Source organism: Didymosphaeria variabile (assembly GCF_027946475.1).
Source record: "Didymosphaeria variabile strain IMI 356815 chromosome Unknown scaffold_3, whole genome shotgun sequence".
NCBI classification, from domain to species: Eukaryota; Fungi; Ascomycota; class Dothideomycetes; order Pleosporales; family Didymosphaeriaceae; genus Didymosphaeria; species Didymosphaeria variabile.
The window spans coordinates 1193889-1210062 of NW_026611622.1; the positions used below are offsets into that span (position 1 = coordinate 1193889).

The window sequence follows — 16174 nt, forward strand, 5'->3', positions numbered from 1 at the left end:
AATTCATTCTCTACCTAGCCAGGATACACAGTCATACAGAAAGAGATAAAACTCGAACAGACAGGCCGGCAAAGTTCATTGTCCCAACATAGTTTATGGACCTTCCTCACCCCTGGGGATTGCCCGGAGCGCTACTAGCATTGGAGCGCTTACGACTAGCTTCGAACACTTCGTACGCCTGAATGTGTTCCATCACTGTTTACATGAGATACCATAATCAAATCTTGACATTTGTCCACTTACGTCCTTTCGTTACCCAACCTCCATCGTTGTCCTTGAAATCATCATATTCCCCCTGGATCACCTTATGGTGGTATTCAGGATTCCCTGGTGTGTTCTTCAAGGTACAAAATTTGGCTGCGATGTTCTTCGAGGTCGTGTAGCCGGTACCCGTGATGTAGTTGCATTCATAAATTGTAACCATTGCAAAGTTTTAGTGGTTTGGAATGTCGAGTGTACCCAGAATTATCTCTTTCTTGCTGTCAAGTATTGGCTGTTGATGGAGATAGATCTTTCAGGATTCTTTCGAGAGGAACTGTTCTGGGAAACTGATAGCAAAATGAAGTCCTTATATATGTTGATGGAGATGACTGAGTCTGCGAACGCTTCACAGACAATGACTGTCTCTTGGAGGCCCACGCTCGCTATGGGCAGGTACGGTCTCTGACCTATACTCAGGTTCGAGTGTTCAGCCCTAGTGAAGTGCTCTGGTGCAGTCCAAATCACGCCTACGCATTGACTTTAAGAGTTGAAGTAGACTTTGTGAGCCACTACCTAGTCATATCTTTCTTGCGAACTCTGCTCTCGCCGTTCGCGCTTGCCCACTCGAAGCTCGCCTGCAGAAGTTGACTCTTGAACTACGGCCGCCGTTGTGTCGACCTCAATGATGACACAGAACCGTACAATTCTACCAAGACGTGATATGAATCCATCCATACATGCTCCTTCTGTGGTACCAGCTACTGAAGCTTTTCGACGTGTTTGTAATGTGGCGTGGCGCTGCTGAACTATTGTATGAGTCAAGTAGTTGACGGTCGTCATAGCAGGCATGTTTGTGCGACTTGAACACGTGGGTCACATTGCCTTTGTACTCGTACGACGAGAGTGTGCACAGTCCGCAAAATGTGATGGGCACCGTCATGGCGGCGAAAATATGCGCAGTCGTGATTCAAGCTCAGTATAGCACCCAAGTGTAATTCTTTTCTGTTGCTCAAGATCGGCACAAATTAGGTAGTACCATAAACAAGTCAAGGTCTGAAGATGGGCTTTACTGGGGATCATGAACGAGAAACCAAGACCATTCTACCGTTGTCTCTAAGTCGATAGACACATACGGAAATAACATAACGAACGCTCGAGATCCGCTCAAAATAAGAACAACGCGCAGAGATACTTAATGGCGATTCGAGGACGGGCAAGGAAAGTTTTTGTCGTTAGGAATGCCCCAGCCAATATTACTGTTCTGCGTACCTATTCATGAAAATTCCGGTGTCAACTCACAAAGGAACTGACTGCTCAGATTGAGTTCGAACATTATTGCATAGTGGAAGCTACGGACGTAGATGCTGCGATCAGCGCGCAGAGGGGCGGAAGCCCCTGGGAAGATATACTGCCTAAGCAAAATTGAACTCCAGAATGACGATTTCGGAATAATCCACAATATGCACATGCGCGTGGGCTTTGCGGTATGTTATGGGATTGAGCCGTTTTACCAAGGATTGAGTGAGGAGTATCACACGGTCTGGGCATGATTTCAATCAGCATTCACCACTGACGATTAAGAACCCTTTCGTAACATCAGGACCATGTAGGTACATCCTACTTGGAGAGGAGGTCCTATTTCCCCTCAATCTACGCACTAGCGAGAGTGACACCAAAATTGTCAAGTGGTTCTATCGTTGTGATAGGGATGTCGGATTGTCCTAGATCAAAGTAAGCTCGGGGCTGATTGGCGCTTGCGAGGGCCAGACAGAAAACTGGAGCTACCATAGGTAACTATAACGATTCATTATCCATACCTGAGGCACCTGTAAACTAAAGCCTAGTCTATAAAGGGCAGAAAAGCAGTCTTTCTACTCGTCGCAGTCAGTGCAAATTGGAGCGACTTGCTATTCACTATATGGTCAAGGGATATGTCTCAAGAACATCGTATTGCGCTCCGCACCTTCTCGCGTTAGCTGCTATTAGGAATTAAATTCTCCCACTCATAAAAAGAAAAGCGCGCAGACTTCGACCTTAGCAGCTCAGGGAACAATTGCGCTCATTCTCCATACCTTCTCTCCATGAAGCATTGCTTCAAGAGTGTCATGAAGTCTTCCGTAAAACAATAGCTATGTCGTAATCACTGCGCGGCCCTGAACATGTACCGGAGCAGTGTGATACGTGGGATTACTTAGCGCTCTAAATAGCAAGCGAAGTTTCGAGGCCTCTACTGGCGCTATCCTCTGTTCTCCGGGTGACATTTTCCAGATCCTGCGAAACACCGGATTATACATCCTCGGTACGACCCCGAAGATTCAACATCGGCGGCCTAATTTGTGTCTACGGCGTTGAGAAAAGATCGCGCGCCGTTCCAGCCATGTTACCCATTCGTCGTTTAATATGATGCTAAACGATGAGATTCTTGGATGCTATCCAACGTTCTTGTGGCTTTGATGGTGGCACTGACTCGGACGAAGGTCCAGTAGGCCTGGACCGTCACTTGCAAGTCCGAATTGGGTTAGTTTAGGTGAGCGCTACCCCCAACGTGGTTAAAAAATGGAGGTACAGCTGACTCTATCAATAACCTCCTCCGCATAGCTGCTTAGAGATACGTCACTCCAATCCATTCAAGAAAGTCTAATTGCGTGCAATGGTCTATGCAACTTATTTGCGCTGTCGCAACAGGTCGCAACAGGTCGTCAAGGAGTCTGTGAGGATCATGCTTGCGGACGGGTAATCTCGCATGCTTGAAGTCCCGAGTACTCAATCGTGATTTAAGGCAGAGCTGGATCGTGTGTGGGTCACAGTGACAGTCTATAACCCTCGGCGCGCACCCTTACGGTAATGAGTATCACTGGCAACAAATATAAGGTCACATTCATTCCCCGCATCCGTTGGCATCGCTCATCCAAAACAAACCCACACTTACAGCCATGAAGACGACAAGTGCCATAGCCCTCGGCCTCATCGCCGCCGCTTCAGCCAACCCGGTCCGCCTCACTACACGTTACGAAGCTGGCAGTGCCGGCTGCGGCAAACCACACACCTCTGGCTTCAATTCCAACCCAGACAGCCACACCATCACCTCTGGTGGATGCAGCCGAACATACGCAGTCCGCGTTCCAGACGGTTACAATAACGATAAGAACAAGCCCCGCAAAGTAATCTTCGATTTTCACGGCCGCAATGGGAGCCCCGAGGCCCAGTACAATAACTCCCAATACGACAAGTATGATGCCGGAAAGGAGTACATCGGCGTTTATCCAGCGGGCGTCAATGCGTCATGGCAGGGTGCACCATACGCTGTTGAGGGTGTAGATGATGTTTTGTTCGTGAAGGATTTGCTTGCGCAAATCCGCGAGGAGTACTGTATTGACGACGACCACGTGTATGCGTCTGGAAAGAGCAATGGTGGAGGATTCGTTGACACGCTAGCTTGCTCCGATGAGGGCGATGAATTCGCGGCTTTTGCTATGGCATCTGCGGCGTTGTACGATGACACGAGCAAGGATCGCTGCAACAAGAAGCGCGCCATCCTCGAGGCGCATGGTGGAAACGATACAACCATCCCTTATGGCGGCGGCCCTACTAGTTCTGGAGGCAATGTTCCTAATATTGATCAGTGGGTTACTTGGTGGGGAGAGCGCGATGGGTGTGCGGCGGATGAGGGAAGTACCACACAGCATGACGGTTATGAGACAACAACATTCGCGTGCGAAGGTTTGAGGGCCGTTGTCAAGCACTACAAGGTCAATGATCTGGGGCACTGCTGGCCTTCGTCGACGGGCGACAACTCGGATGGGTCGCGCGACTACTGCAAAGACCATTCGCTGGACTTCACACCGCGGGTGCTGGATTTCTTCGGCACGTGGGACTTAAAGAACGCGCCTAAGAACTGAGATGGTGTGGAAATAGTTTCAGCGAGTTTTGGGACGTTCGAACCGCACGCTCGCATCGCATGCCCTGATCTTCGGAAGCCATGGCCTACTTTGTACTAAGTATCAAATCATACACCTTGGTAGCTCTTTACCGAGCCAGGGTATTACTCTTGAGATTTCAGTCACCTCAATCCGACACGTAAGTCGGATATTTTGTCTAGGAGTGCACTCGTACCATAATCTCTACCCGCACTGCGCAATTCCTCCCTCAAGGAGATTTCGTCCCCTTTAGCGTCCACGACCTTCGTCAAAACGTGATAGTCAAGTACCGCGAAGTCACTCGTGGCCGTGTCGTTCCACCGCAGTGCTCTCGTTTTCGCAATGATGACGACGGCCAATAATAGTCCCGCAACAGCCGTATACGCGTACACAGTCCCGCGACCGGGGATAGAACGCTTGTTCATAATGCAGTAAGATCCCTCAACATAATTCTCCGCTGGTAGATTGGGTTGCGGCTCCGTGCCATTGTCTGCTGGAAGTGGTTGAAGGTATGGCACAAGCTCTAAGTATGTGGGCTGAAATACGTACACTGGCAGCGTGACGAGATTCCTCAACCAGTCTCGGCCAATCTTGAGTCCAGACGTGTTGTTATGCAGAGAGTACCACAGCTGAACTCCAATGGTTTGTGTCAAGAGATATTCCGCGGATCTGATGTCGTAAAACTTCAGCGCATCATCGGCTCGATCTGGGCGGTACAGTATGGCGTCTAGAGCAGTAAAGAGCGTGGCTGACGTTATGTTCTGAGGCTGTGGGTCGGACATGTCGTCAACATCGAGGATGTCGAAGTCTGAACGAGAGAAGGTGATCGTGGCGTTCCGGCGGTAGAAGCGGAAGAAGGTTCCCCAGTCGTCTCTGCCTCCAGGTTCAAGACAGCTACCGTTGGTCGTGGAATATCCAATTTGACAAGAAGCCCAGCCTGTTATAAGTTTTATATTAGCGGTCATAAGTGGTGCGACTGTGAATTGGGAGAGCACACCTGCAGCTAGCATGCCCTTGGTGTCTTGCTGAGCAACACACATCAGTGTCGAATATTCATGTACAGCATCCAGGCCCCCGTATATCACACAATCCCTACTTTCTGAGAACCCTAACGTCTCAACGGTCGAGTCCCACATATCTACCTGATAGAAAGGCGCATTTCTGATGCGGAAACCCGTCAATTCGACGCTCTCTTTGGCACTTCCGAACGGCCACGGTGTAACCGTAAAAGCGGGACCGGCTATCAGATAGGAAGTACAATTTTTGGCAGCACTACAAGCAAGATCAACGGGAGCCACAGGCCAGGAGAATGAACGATCCTGAAGCATGGCCTGAATGTATCGCGAGACCAAAGGAGCGACAACGGCGCGAGTGGCGTTCGCTAAGGTCGGGTCGAACGTAGCGGTGCCGGCGGATACGTTCATCGAGCCAACATCGAAGAAAATGGTGGCTTGATCGATATTGGCTGTGCATGATCAGCTTCAGGGGAGGGCGAACAGCTGGTATCACTATACCCATGAGTATGATCCCCGGTCCCGGTATAAAGGCAACGACAAACAATAGCCGCGCAAACGCCCACCTCGATACTCTCCCACCCTTCCACCAGGTCCTCCACTTTTGCTCCCTGGAAGAGTTTTCAATCTCGATCGATCGAGCTGGTCGTCTACGTCCCCAAAATCTCCCGAAGTGCCGCACAACCCAGTTTCGGAATCTCCTCCACAAAAGCCTTCCCAGCCCCTCTATGCCGGTGCTCGAGGTCACACTAAGGAACCTTTCCAGCTCGATAAGCCCGTGGTTTCGGTTTCTTGCTCCCAACTTGCGCCATGCAATAGTGTCAAACATGTCTTCCACCGCGAACGCGAAGCAAATGTCTCCAGCTTTGGCGAAGATGTTGAGAATCCATGTACCGAGGGATGGGGAAACGCGTCCGAGGAGGGTATGTTGGCTGCGTGGAGACCATATAGTGTAGAGTGTGAGACCGTAGACAGCGAGGCAGACCAAAGGCCTGACCCAGTATTTGACGCTGTTCAAGAGAAACCTGGGAAAAGATCTTACGGTGTGGGCGAAGATAGTAGAGATCTGTAGGAGAGCAGGCCTGTTCGATGGTGGTGATTGATTCGCTGGAGAGCCAGCATTTCCGTTCGTGATTATTAACTGAGGGCGAACAGACCCATTGAAGTGCGCATGTTGTGAGGGCAGGTTTTGGAGCGGGGACCCATTCATGTCTGCAGTTTGGCTTCTCGCCTAGGTTTTCGCTTTCGAACTTAGCCATCATATATGTAAGAGTCAGATCAATGCGCGGCTCTGATCGTATAGTCAATGTTAGCAGGACGCGTTGGTGTGCTCGACCTCGTCTTCGTCTAGCCCTGTGCTCAACCTACGAACCAATACCCTGGTCATGTCAGCTGTCAGCGCCACAACAGCCACGCCTGGTATCGAAACGAACGATCCTAGAAGTGAATTCCCCGAATTCGCGCCGATAGCGACACATTGTTGGCTGGTAAATATAGCGAGCTTCCTTGGGAGAGAAAAAATTCTTGCCATGGAGGTGTGATTGGCCTGTCGCTGCCGCACGGGGTTATGGCTGTCGCTGCCATTTATCAGCATCGGCAAGGTCAATACCTATATCTCGCAAAAAGCATATGATACCGGCATTTCCCCCGTATATACATAGTGTGGTTGCATAGCTGCCCACAAGAAAGTACTTCGAAGTTATTGGGCCCCGAAATTATGTTCCTGATACCCCTTGCCTTCTTCCTCATCGTCACTTCCGCAAATACGACTCTTTATGCTGCAAAACGCTCCATCGACAATGGGTTTTGCGGTTTCTCCCCCGTGGACTGCGGAAATGGCTGGTGTTGTATCAACGCGATGAAGTGCATCCCAGGTGACCCTCCGATGTGCGAGGATCTTCTCATCCCAAGTTTTACCATCGAGGCGGCGCCGTATAGCGATTTGGATCCGGCCAGACTCACGAGTAATGGGATCACGATTAGCACATTTCCATCCACGACTTTGACAGCAACCGATTCACTGCCGACATATTCGGATAGTGTGGAGACAACGCTGGGTTCCAGAAGCTTGTTATTCACGAAACCAACGGCTTTTCAATCGGTGATAGCAACGGCTCCGCGAGCTGGAGCTGTATCGCCCACTGTGCTTCCGGTCCGTGTCGTCGGGTGTATCGTTGCAGCATGCGCGGGATTTTGGCTAAGAACATAAGGTAGGTGACGTATCTCTTTCTAGATAGAGACCAAGTTACACAGAACTCATGAGGAGACAGTAGTTTCCCTTGCGACTGAGGTCTTGTATCCTCCCTTTATCTTGCGACTTGTCGATGCGTCTCAACTGACCAGAACGCCGATCGGCAGTCATGTTCTGAAGCCTTTAAGTTGTGGGCGTTGCAGAGCGTACCCCGTGTATTTTACGTCGTATGCTGCGACAGCAAGCTAGTAACGACGTCACGTTGCAGTTCATCCACCATTGACCCCTGTGACTCCTCCTACTCGATACATCGTCATCGTATCCGTCTTATGTCTTTTTACTTCTCGTGATGGGGATGTTGCGCTTCGCTAAATTAGGGCAGAGGCCCAACTGTTTGGCGTTGCAATGAGCTGGCTGGACCACCCCAAGTAGCCTTGCAACGAGTGGTTGACATATCCCTCGGGAGCACGAAGGAGGCGGCATATCGAGGGCCGATATGTTATGAGCTTAGCGTGAATTCGAACCATAAAAAAAACAATGGACTCTCTTAAGACGCCATCCTGGCCTGGCTGCATCTTGTTCCATTTGTACTACCATTTCATTTTACACAGTACCTATAATCGTTGGACAAGTCAGTGACATTCCTTTAATCAACAATAATGAAAAATATCATCGGTGCTTTGAAATCTCCCCGACTTTTCATGGCTCTGGGTACATTTTCACACAATTTCAGCCAAACCATATACTACAAGAGGCTGGCTATTGGCCCGCTTGACTTTTTGACAGCTTGGTCCCCTAATTCTACGTCTACCAAACCCAGAAACATAGATTCAACCGAATATGGCTAATGATCAGCCTACTATATGAAGACCTACATGTTCAACATTGGCGCCGTCCTCTATCGTCGTATCTACCATCATGAGCTACTATCGCGGACGGCGTGGTGTTCTCATGAACAGAGTAGGGCTTCTCTGCGTCCCTCATGCCCTTTTCTGGTGCTTCTGGCCCAATGCGATGCGACGCCATTCACGTCGGGAGATTTTAATTGGGCTGTCGTTAGGTTTATGTTTGTTGAGGTTGCGTCACTCGTAGTCTACGTGTTTCGAACAAGGAATGTATACAGGAACCTGTTATCTTAGGGGACGGAAGGCGGAGTTTACATCGACAAGATAGAAGTCGAGCAGATGGCTTCGGAGGGTCGGCATGCCTACGGTACAGGAGCGCGTTCGCGACAAGCCAGTCACCAGATCTGCAAACAACGTATGCCAGCCACAGATACCATTTAACGGATCGATATACCACGAATGCAGATCATTACACGCGTTTACCAGCTTGGTTACTCCTGCTGATACTACTGAAGAGCTGTTGGCTAGGACGGACGCATGACCAATTGTACAGCTAACCAAGACGGGGCACGTTAGCGCAGATGGCATTCGAGTTGACAACGCGTCGCGCTGTTGCCTAAAAGCAGAAGTGCAATAGTCGACGATCGATACAGGGTCGGAATAGAGATTGCGAGTCATGCCGATCTTCGGTATAAGATGACCAGGGTACTTACATGTTGATCGTACGCACTAGCCTTACCTGGATGGTCGATGCGAAATACGGATAATGATCCTACAGCCGGAGCAAACTACATAAGCGCAGTAGAAGCCTTTGGAAGTTATCAATCATCGTCCTCACGGCTAAGCTAATGAAATGACAAATATTGTCATCATCGGGTAGGTTGAAGACATTAAGTGCTGTTCAAATGTTTGGAGACGATACTAACAGGGAGCAGGGCTGGCGTTATCGGCTTACAAACCGCTAACGACCTGCTCGATAAAGGATACAAGGTGACTATTCTCGCCAAACACTGGCCGGGAGATGAAAGTATTGAGTACACCTCGCCATGGTAATTGAATCCTTTCAAGCGGGTCCTACAGGCCATCTAATATTGGAATAGGGCTGGAGCGATATGGCACACGCAGGCCTCACCCGATCAGGTAGAAGTGTGTAATCAGCAGAGACAGAGCTACAAGTATTGGATGGATATCTTGGAGAACAACGCAGACGAAGCGGAGAAGATGGGCATCCAGGTGTGCAGAACCATCTGACTCGTTGTTCACATGCTGACGAAATATAGCGTGTACCAATCGTGAAATACTCGTAAGTGGAAAATTGAAGGCTATGTCGCCGTACTGAGGCTACGTTAGTGTCGATGAAGACAACGATCCTTCAGCGCCGCGGTTGTGGTTCACCAACCTCGTACAAGACTTCGCCCTTGTACCCACCTCGGATCTCCCACCAAATGGCCCTAAGAGCGGCAACTCCTTCACAACTGTCCTAATCAACCCAACCCAATACCTCACGTACCTGTTCACTCGAGCGAAGTCCCTCGGCGCCAAAACGATTACTGCCACACTTCCCGCCTCGAACTCATTCGCGGCCACCATATCGACAGCTTTTGGCTATCTAGACAGAGAAAATGCCAACCTGCCACAGGTGGTAATTAATTGCACCGGCCTCGGTGCATCCAAACTCTGTGATGAGAGCATGTTTCCTATCCGCGGCCAAACACTCCTCGTCCGTATCACTCCACCCCCACCAACATCTCGCATCACAATTTGGGACAGCACACCCGTCACGTACATCCTCCCACGCCGTATCACGCCCTTCTCTTCCGAGCCTTCAGACTCGACCTTCTTCATCGGCGGCACCAACGACAAAAACAACTGGGACCCCATACCTACGCCCGAGATATCGAAGGGAATTCTTGAGAGAGTGAGCAAAGTGATGGCTGGATGGGCTGGCAAAGACGCGCAGATCGAGGTGTTGAGGGAGCAAGTAGGTTTAAGACCAGGGAGGAAGGATGGACCGAGGGTAGAGCTTGAGGAGGTGGATGTGGGAGGGAAGAAGATTAAGGTTGTGCATCAGTATGGACATGCGGGGGCGGGGTTCCAATTTTCGATTGGGAGTGTGAGGAAGGCTTTGGGTCTTGTGGAGGAGGCTTTGGGATGAGAAGGGATATGAATGCGGGGTGGTCAACATCCATGTGGAGTCTGGCAGTGATTTTGTAGATTGATCCCTCTTGGTATATAGTAGTGGCAACTTATAATTCAAAGATTGCTTCCAGTCTCAAAGCCACAACTTTCAGGCTCGGCCATCTTGTGCGTATCCAACCAAAATCATTCATTATGTTTGCTTTTTTGAAGCCATCTGGCAGCCGAAACAGGTGCCGTCGAGCCCAGCGAACAAGATGTCTTCAATTGTGTCGATTACTGCACCTTTACGACTGCTGCGGAGAGGATGGTGGTATAAGTGGGGCCGAAATGACAACAAATCGCAGAACCAGATTTCACCCCAAACACCCAACCATGGAAACAGCGTGCCAGCAATCAACACGTTCAAGCGACTCGACAACTCAAGTCTCACACGTCCGAGCTTCTCGCACCTTCACATCATCAAATTGCTTGACCAACAATCGTCATGAAGCGCGAACGGTCGTTGTCCCCCAGTCGCTTCACCTTCACCGAAAGCGAATTTAGATCGCAGCACTCTCTTCCCTCTAGCCTCAAACTCTATAAATCCAAGGACTGCAGACAAACCGAACCCGGTCCTCAGCTTATTGAGCTCACGCAAGACGATCAATCACCCAAGATGAGCGCTCCACGTCCTGCCTCGCACTCCACGTCCGACGATGCGATAGCGCTCACTGCATCTCTTTCTCCCAAGCCGGTCTACCTTATCCGGTACGACAGTCTCCCGTGCAGCGACGGTCCAGGTCACGCTCAACCACCCAGGGGCAAGAACGTTGGGTACACCAATGACCTAGACCTGGTGAAGCTAGCCGAAAGGTTCAAAAGGAGCGACCTTTTGCGCGACAAGATTTGGCAGGTCAAGAAGTACGAAGCGGGGATGAGGGGCCAAAAAAGGCTCAAGAAAATGGACGATGGACCGGTGGAGATGAAGAATGGAAATTGGGCTACATTCCATGGTAGGTAATGATTTACTCCGAGTGGTGGCAGGCTGCTAACAATGTGTAGCGTACGTTGACCCCAGACTTGTCTTTTAACCGGAAGCTGCAGTGACTCTGAATCAGACTGAGGTCGATCTTGTAGTCTTCATGTGCTTTTGCAAGCCATTGAGAAGACTGATGTCTTCGCCGATATCCGTTTCTTAATTTCATTGATGCAAGCTGATCTCGATTCTGTGGTATAGGTATAACGCTATCATGGCCACCCGCGATTGGCTCGCGTGGCAGGAGAAGTTATATGAGCGGATGCAGGGGGACACGTACGGAACACGGATTGATGAGAGCGTGGAGGAGCCGCAAGGCGACGCCGTGATGGAATCGCAACAATAAGGTGAGGACGAGGCTGGGAAGCAAGAGGAGAAGGAGGTTGGAGAGCAAGAGCACGAAGAGGGTGCAGAGCATGAGAAGAAATGCCCCTCGAGTGGCATCTTGTGTTAGAGATCACAGAAGTATGGCGTCGCGGTTCCCCGCCGATCTTGACCGATGGAAGCTTCATGCTGTGTCCACGGAACACTGCGACGGTTGGCAAGAGCCCTACCGGAATTGACGTTGTCTTTTCGACACGGATAGATAGGAGGGACAGATTACGTTTGATAGCGGTGTCACACTATGAAAACAATGATAGGATGCACCTACTGTCGTAGAATATCAAAGAATGTTCACCCTTGAGGCTCGTTTTAGCGTACTGTACAAGTCATGTACCTCGGTGGCACGAGTCAGCGTCCCCCGGCCCCTCAGCATCAGACCGTCACCAGTACCACAATATCCGCCGCGGCTACTAGCAGCTGCAGGTTTCGTCTCGCCGTGATGCAGATATCGCGCGTTATTAGTAGCTTGTCACTCGATGCGGGCCGATCCTAGGGAAGGCCGACTTCATGGCCGATGCTAGCAAAGCGACACATGGCGTAAGTTCGGCGAGCCGAGGCGGTTTCTTGTGGACCTCATCCCCCTCCATTTTTTCAGAGTGCTTGCTTCGAAATCAACAGGCGGACGAAGAGCGGAGTTATCCTCTTAGTCGTAAACCAATTGATATATACTCTATCGTTGGTAGAGCATTCCTCTTTCTAGACCCTCAAAGCCTACGTCATATCACAGTAACTAACGTCCGACCTCAACTGTTCCTCAGCACTACCCGTGCCTAACTTTTCCAAAGCTACCACAATGGCGCCTCTACCAAAGCAAACACGCCAATGGATCGTCAGCAATCCGCCCAAGACGAGCGTCTCCCTGAGCGGTGACGATGCCACCTTCAAGCTCCAAACCGTTGACACCCCATCCGTCAATGATGGTCAGGTCCTCGTCAAGCTTAAGTACCTCTCCAATGACCCCGCTCAGAGAGGCTGGATTCAGTCTGGAGTCGATGCCGAGCGTCTCTACGTTCCTCCGGTCCGTCAAGGCGACGTCATGCGCTCTTACGGCATCGGTGAAATCGTGCAATCGAAGGCGGAGAACTTGAAGGAAGGCCAGCTCGTATCGTATACGGCCAACTGGTCTGATTACAGGGTTCTCGAAGCGAAGGAGGTCACGCCCGTTCAAGAAGATAAGGAGGCGGGCATCAAGGCTACGCACTACATTGGAGCTCTCGGCGGACCTGGACTCACCGCTTACTATGGCCTGGTCGGAGTCGCAGAGGCTACCAAAGACGATACTGTGGTGGTGAGCGGTGCTGCCGGTTCTACTGGCAGCATGGTCGTGCAGATCGCAAAGCACGTCCTCGGCTGCAAGAGGGTCATTGGTATTGCAGGCGGCGACAAGAAGTGCAAATGGGTGGAGAGCCTCGGTGCTGATGCATGCATCGACTACAAGGCCTCTGATTTCGAGGATAAGCTCTGGAAAGCCACAGAAGGATACGTAGAAGTCTATTTCGACAATGTTGGTGGCCACATCCTCGATTTGATGCTGAAGCGCATCAAGCGCTACGGTCGCGTTGCAGCTTGCGGCTCCATTGCTACCTACAACGACCCCGAATCGACCCGTTTGAAGAACTGGTTCGAGGTCATCGCAAATCGTATTCAGATCAGGGGGTTCATCGTGTTCGATGCGTACACCAAAGGCAATGGACAGGAGATGATGAATGCTATCCGGAATGCGGTGAAGGAGAGGAAGATCCAGATCGAGAAGCAGGAAGAGACAATCGTGCCGACGAAGTTTGAAGAGATACCCAAGACGTGGACGATGCTGTTTGAAGGTGGCAACCAAGGAAAGCTTGTCACTGAGCTGAAGGAGTAAACGGGGGCCTCAAAAGAGAGATGAAAATACCCACTAGAAAGGACAGAGGTGTCAAGACTGAAACGAAACCAATGTACATTCTGTACGATATGATCCTGCTTCCGGTTGTCCGTTTTTCAGTATTCCTCACCTGCACAATAGGGCGAGAGTTGGCTGGTAAATCTGCTCCTAACTTGCGTGCTGCGGACATGAACGTTGCGTCCCCCCGCTGCATGCTATGCCAAGCCCAACCAGCTCTCAGTTGTTGGTTTCGCAATATGTAAGTGATGTAATAATAGCTGTGTTATGATTCTCTTGATAGCTTAACACGCATGTTATGCTTCCGAAATACACCACGTGCGACGCCCTGAGGCATCGTGACCACCTCACAATCTACAATATGAAAACCTTGATTTACAACCAAACTGATAGGACGACTCAGCAAAATCCTAGCGATAGCGAAAACCTAGATTATGTTTCCGGTTTTCGCATATCCAGCCTCTAGGTGACATTCACGGTGTACCTGTTTGGCTTCACGCGGCTTCTAAGCTACCCCAAGTACCCTCCCCCACCTACTTATTTTAGTAGCCGACACAGCCTCGTGAACGCCTCTCCCACAACAATTGATGAGCTTCAACCATCCCAAAGCAAGGCACAAGTTTACGGTTTCGATTTATCCGGTGCCTCAAATCCTTCTTTTACCCGCCTGGCTTAGGAACGATAGGAGGGGCACGCCGGCGATACCGCGCCAGAACCCCACCGTGCCCCTCTATCACCGCACCAACCGTCTGCAAAATAACCATCCCACGACGTACGCTGGCTCCTTGTACCTAGCTAGTCAGCAGGATTTTCTTCATTCTAGAAACCGATCGGAGAGATGAGGCCGCATGGCTATTATCCAAGGAGCCGCGTGCGGGCGCTACCCAAGCCTCACTGCACGAATCTTCACGGGTGTCAAGTAGAATGAGCAGATACGGCCGCAGACACACGCACCTGACCTGCGGTGAATGGTTGAAACCGAAGCCATATCCCGGACTCTTGGTAAAGCGTGAAAAAGAGTCAGTGGTAGAATATGAACCCGGCGTGTCACTGGCGCATCGTCGCCAATGCGCCGGTCGACAGATGCAGGGTCGTCTATCTCGTGGGCCTTGCGCTTTACGCGAGAACGCGGATATAGGCATGACCTACCGTCGGGTCCTCAGGTCCAGGGAAGCTCGGACTGGCGGCGGGCGTATATAAGATGAGCCCCGGCTGCTGTTGGTGTACTGTCAAGCTCTTGCTTCCTCGTGTCATTTCTAACTATACCCGCTTTAAGTACTTCTTTGAACGACACCACAATGTCTATTCCGAGTATTGAGCTAAATGATGGCAACAAGATGCCCCAAGTGGGCTTTGGGCTTTGGAAGGTAAACAACGACACCTGTGCTGATCAGGTGTACGAGGCCATCAAAGCCGGATACAGGCTGTTCGACGGTGCTTGCGGTATGTGAACAACATTGATTCCTCAATCAGTCTCGAAATGGTGTAGAGCTGGAGCCTTGAACGGAAGAAACAGCAGAAGCCAGCGAGGGCTCGGTACATGTTGATCCGTAAGCAGCTATTTGGAGATGAGGTCGGATTGCAGCGCCGAATATCCGGTGGTAACTGGGATCCCTGCATATGAGGACGTTTCTTCGTCTCCCAGATTGTTCAATAAGCCATTAAATGTTTGATCACTGACGTCTTCTGTTAGATTACGGCAATGAAGTCGAGTCCGGCCAGGGTATTGCCCGCGCTATCAATGAAGGCATCGTCAAGCGAGAAGATCTCTTCATAACCTCAAAACTCTGGAATTCCTTCCACGACCCCGAACAGGTCGAGCCTATCGTCAAGAAGCAACTCGGCGACTGGGGCATTGACTACTTCGATCTTTACCTCATTCACTTTCCCGTCGCTATCAAGTACATTGCTCCCGAAGTACGCTACCCGCCCGGCTGGTTTGTTGACGATGCGGGCACCAAGATCGAGCATAGCAAGGCGAGCCTAGAGAGCACATGGAAGGCCATTGAGCAACTGAAAAAGAAGGGGTTGTCCAAGAGTGTGGGCATTAGCAACTACACTGGCGCACTGCTACTCGATCTTTTCACATACGCAGAAATCACACCCGCGGTGTTGCAGATCGAGCACCATCCGTACTTCACGCAAGAGAACCTTGTGAAGCTTGCAAAGGAGCGCGGAATTGCCATCACAGCTTACTCATCGTTCGGGCCTTCGTCGTTCATTGAGTGCGATATGAAGGTTGCGGCGGATACCCAGCAGCTGCTCTCGCACGACCTGATCACTGGCATTGCGGAGAAGCACAGCAAGACTCCGGCGCAGGTCCTGTTGAGGTGGGCGACACAGCGCGGTCTGGCTGTAATTCCAAAAAGCAACGACCCGAAGCGGCTAGCACAGAACTTGGATGTTGTAGGCTTCGATTTGGGCAACGACGAAATCCAGAAGATCTCGGATCTGAACATCAACCTTAAGTTCAACGTACCGACAAACGTAGGTTCCATCCCTTTTGCTGTATGGGTCGAGAACGCTGCTAATTGATCGCAGTATGGCATTCCTTGCTATGTTTTCGCGTAAACGTGATCCGCCACATTTT

At 50.6% G+C, this 16174-nt stretch overlaps 6 protein-coding genes across 6 annotated transcripts; 5 read left to right on the forward strand and 1 right to left on the reverse strand.

Moving 5' to 3' along the window:
- Positions 1-3134: 3134 nt before the first annotated feature.
- Positions 3135-4100, forward strand: N0V89_003745 (uncharacterized protein; the record flags this gene model as incomplete). The annotated part of the gene is made up of 1 exon (XM_056212543.1): positions 3135-4100. The coding sequence occupies one exon, from the start codon at positions 3135-3137 to the stop codon at positions 4098-4100; it is 966 nt and encodes a 321-aa protein (XP_056072851.1).
- Positions 4101-4261: 161 nt separating this feature from the next.
- Positions 4262-5083, reverse strand: N0V89_003746 (uncharacterized protein; the record flags this gene model as incomplete). Its single annotated transcript, XM_056212544.1, has 1 exon — positions 4262-5083. One exon carries the CDS (start codon positions 5081-5083, stop codon positions 4262-4264), a length of 822 nt encoding a protein of 273 aa, XP_056072852.1.
- Positions 5084-9349: 4266 nt separating this feature from the next.
- Positions 9350-10322, forward strand: N0V89_003747 (uncharacterized protein; the record flags this gene model as incomplete). Its single annotated transcript, XM_056212545.1, has 3 exons — positions 9350-9400; positions 9448-9470; positions 9518-10322. The coding sequence occupies 3 exons, from the start codon at positions 9350-9352 to the stop codon at positions 10320-10322; spliced, it is 879 nt and encodes a 292-aa protein (XP_056072853.1).
- Positions 10323-10961: 639 nt separating this feature from the next.
- Positions 10962-11667, forward strand: N0V89_003748 (uncharacterized protein; the record flags this gene model as incomplete). The annotated part of the gene is made up of 2 exons (XM_056212546.1): positions 10962-11302; positions 11523-11667. 2 exons carry the CDS (start codon positions 10962-10964, stop codon positions 11665-11667), a joined length of 486 nt encoding a protein of 161 aa, XP_056072854.1.
- Positions 11668-12498: 831 nt separating this feature from the next.
- On the forward strand, positions 12499-13566 carry QOR1 (quinone oxidoreductase; the record flags this gene model as incomplete). Its single annotated transcript, XM_056212547.1, has 1 exon — positions 12499-13566. One exon carries the CDS (start codon positions 12499-12501, stop codon positions 13564-13566), a length of 1068 nt encoding a protein of 355 aa, XP_056072855.1.
- Positions 13567-14882: 1316 nt separating this feature from the next.
- Positions 14883-16119, forward strand: xyl1 (D-xylose reductase; the record flags this gene model as incomplete). The annotated part of the gene is made up of 2 exons (XM_056212548.1): positions 14883-15027; positions 15278-16119. 2 exons carry the CDS (start codon positions 14883-14885, stop codon positions 16117-16119), a joined length of 987 nt encoding a protein of 328 aa, XP_056072856.1.
- Between the last annotated feature and the right edge of the window lie 55 nt (positions 16120-16174).